Source organism: Monopterus albus, unplaced genomic scaffold, assembly GCF_001952655.1.
Source record: "Monopterus albus unplaced genomic scaffold, M_albus_1.0 scaffold1981.1, whole genome shotgun sequence".
Lineage (NCBI taxonomy): Eukaryota > Metazoa > Chordata > Actinopteri > Synbranchiformes > Synbranchidae > Monopterus > Monopterus albus.
The window spans coordinates 1-1,812 of NW_018129856.1; the positions used below are offsets into that span (position 1 = coordinate 1).

Consider the following 1,812-nt stretch of genomic DNA (forward strand, 5'->3'; position numbering starts at 1 on the left):
TTTTTTCAACAGGCTGTAGATGAATTGTAATTTATTGAAATGTTAGCTACACTAAGCTGTTACCACTCAAAACACCCCAAACCTATTGTATCTCTGCATCAAGAATAACTTTATTTGAAACTTTTGAATATGTAAACTTCTGAATCCCCTCCAATAAATTTTTGTATGTCCCACCAAAAGTCATTTCTGTTTTGTGCATCTCTAGTGCTCCACCAGGCCAGTGTTATGAGGTACTAATTGTGGTGGCCAATCTGTGCCAATTCCAGGATGAGAAACTGAAGTAATAGCTTCTTTGGCCTAAAGGAGGCATGTTACTTTTATTTTACGTACAGTAGGTTTTTGGACCCTGTGGGTCAAGTGTTTTATATGAAGTGATAGGGACTTGCCTCAGTGGCCCTTGGTCTTGTATGAAGTGGTTAAAGCATGGTAATTGTGCTGGCTATTTGTGTACACACACACAATCAGGCAAAACATTATGACCACAGGCAGGTGAAGTGAATAACACTATCTGTTTCAGTGGCACCTGTCAGTGTGTGGGGTCTATTAGGCAGCAAGTGTGTTGGAAACAGGAAAAACGGGCAAGTGTAAGGATCTGAGTGACTTTGACGAGGGCCAAAATGGTGAGATGACTGGGTCAGAGCATCTCCCACACTGCAGGTCATGGTGGATGTTCTTGGTCTGCAGTGGTTAGTACCTACCAACAGTGTCTAAGGAAGGACAAATACTGGCGACAAGGTCATAGACGCCCACGTGTCACTGATGATGAGACTGACCTACTGTAGATTAAACTTAACTTCCATTTGTACTTTTCAAAAGATTCAAATTTATTTGAAACTTTGTTAAAATGGTTAAAAATGAGAAATATTGTACATTGGTCTCTATGAAGAGAAGGAGTCAGGGGCTGTAGTGGTGGTATCACACCTAGAGTGGTGAGGCTGTTGAATTTGTCTAAAAAAATGATCTCTAACTTGTCCTCACAACCAGTTTTCACTCCTTTTACACAAGTTTTTCACTGAATTGTGGACACATCTGCGCTCTTCCTGACAAAACTGTAGAAGCAAATGGATTCACAGAAGATGCACAGTGAGCTGCAGAGTGATATGAGTGCCAACCAGCTGCCACATTGACTCCTATATAAACAGTATTAGGCAGGTGGTCATAATGTTATGGCTGATCGGTGAATAGTTTCCACACTGTTCTTGGACAAAGTTTCCTGAGTCTCAGGAATGTGATTCACTAGATTTTCTGCAATAAAAATGGCTTTGTCCCTAATTTTCTATGACCATTTCATCTATTTTCTGTCAATCTGTTAATTTTTTTCACATTTTTTTTGTTGGGATAGCAACATGAAAAATGCATCACAAATTATGCAATAATGAAAAAAAATTGCGACTGACACAGAAAATTAAAACATGGCGTGCACATGGGAGAAATGTGGTAAAATTCACAATTTGCCAATGGAAGTTGTGTTATTATTCTTGTCCCAGGACTGTAGATCTGAGTAAACCTTGTGCTGAGGTAAACTGTTGTACTTTGTGCAGATCTTACACAGTTTTTCCCTCCAGTCTGAGAACATTTTCACTTTCCACTGTTTTTTCCAAGAAAAATATTCAGCGTAGCTTTTCTTGTCCTTTGCCAGCTCCTGTAGAAACTTTCTCAAATCACGCACTGATGCAAATTCATCAACATGGATGAAAGAGTTGGGTGGAGCCACATCTTTGTAATCACTGATTGGTGGCCCCAAGACGACAGGTACTGCCCCGCCTTGGTAAGCATTCCTCCACAGCTTCTCTGTGATATAATCTTTAGCAA

The 1,812-nt window shown here is 40.1% G+C and overlaps 1 protein-coding gene across 1 annotated transcript in view; it reads right to left on the reverse strand.

Moving 5' to 3' along the window:
- Nucleotides 1-1,114: 1,114 nt before the first annotated feature.
- LOC109953915 (alpha-(1,3)-fucosyltransferase 7-like) overlaps nt 1,115-1,812 on the reverse strand; it is a 1,255-nt gene continuing 557 nt past the window's right edge. Inside the window, exon 2 of the mRNA XM_020589350.1 lies at nt 1,115-1,803. Coding sequence (XP_020445006.1) covers nt 1,445-1,803 — 359 coding nt within the window. The 3' untranslated portion in view covers nt 1,115-1,444. The remainder of the gene's footprint in view (nt 1,804-1,812) is intronic.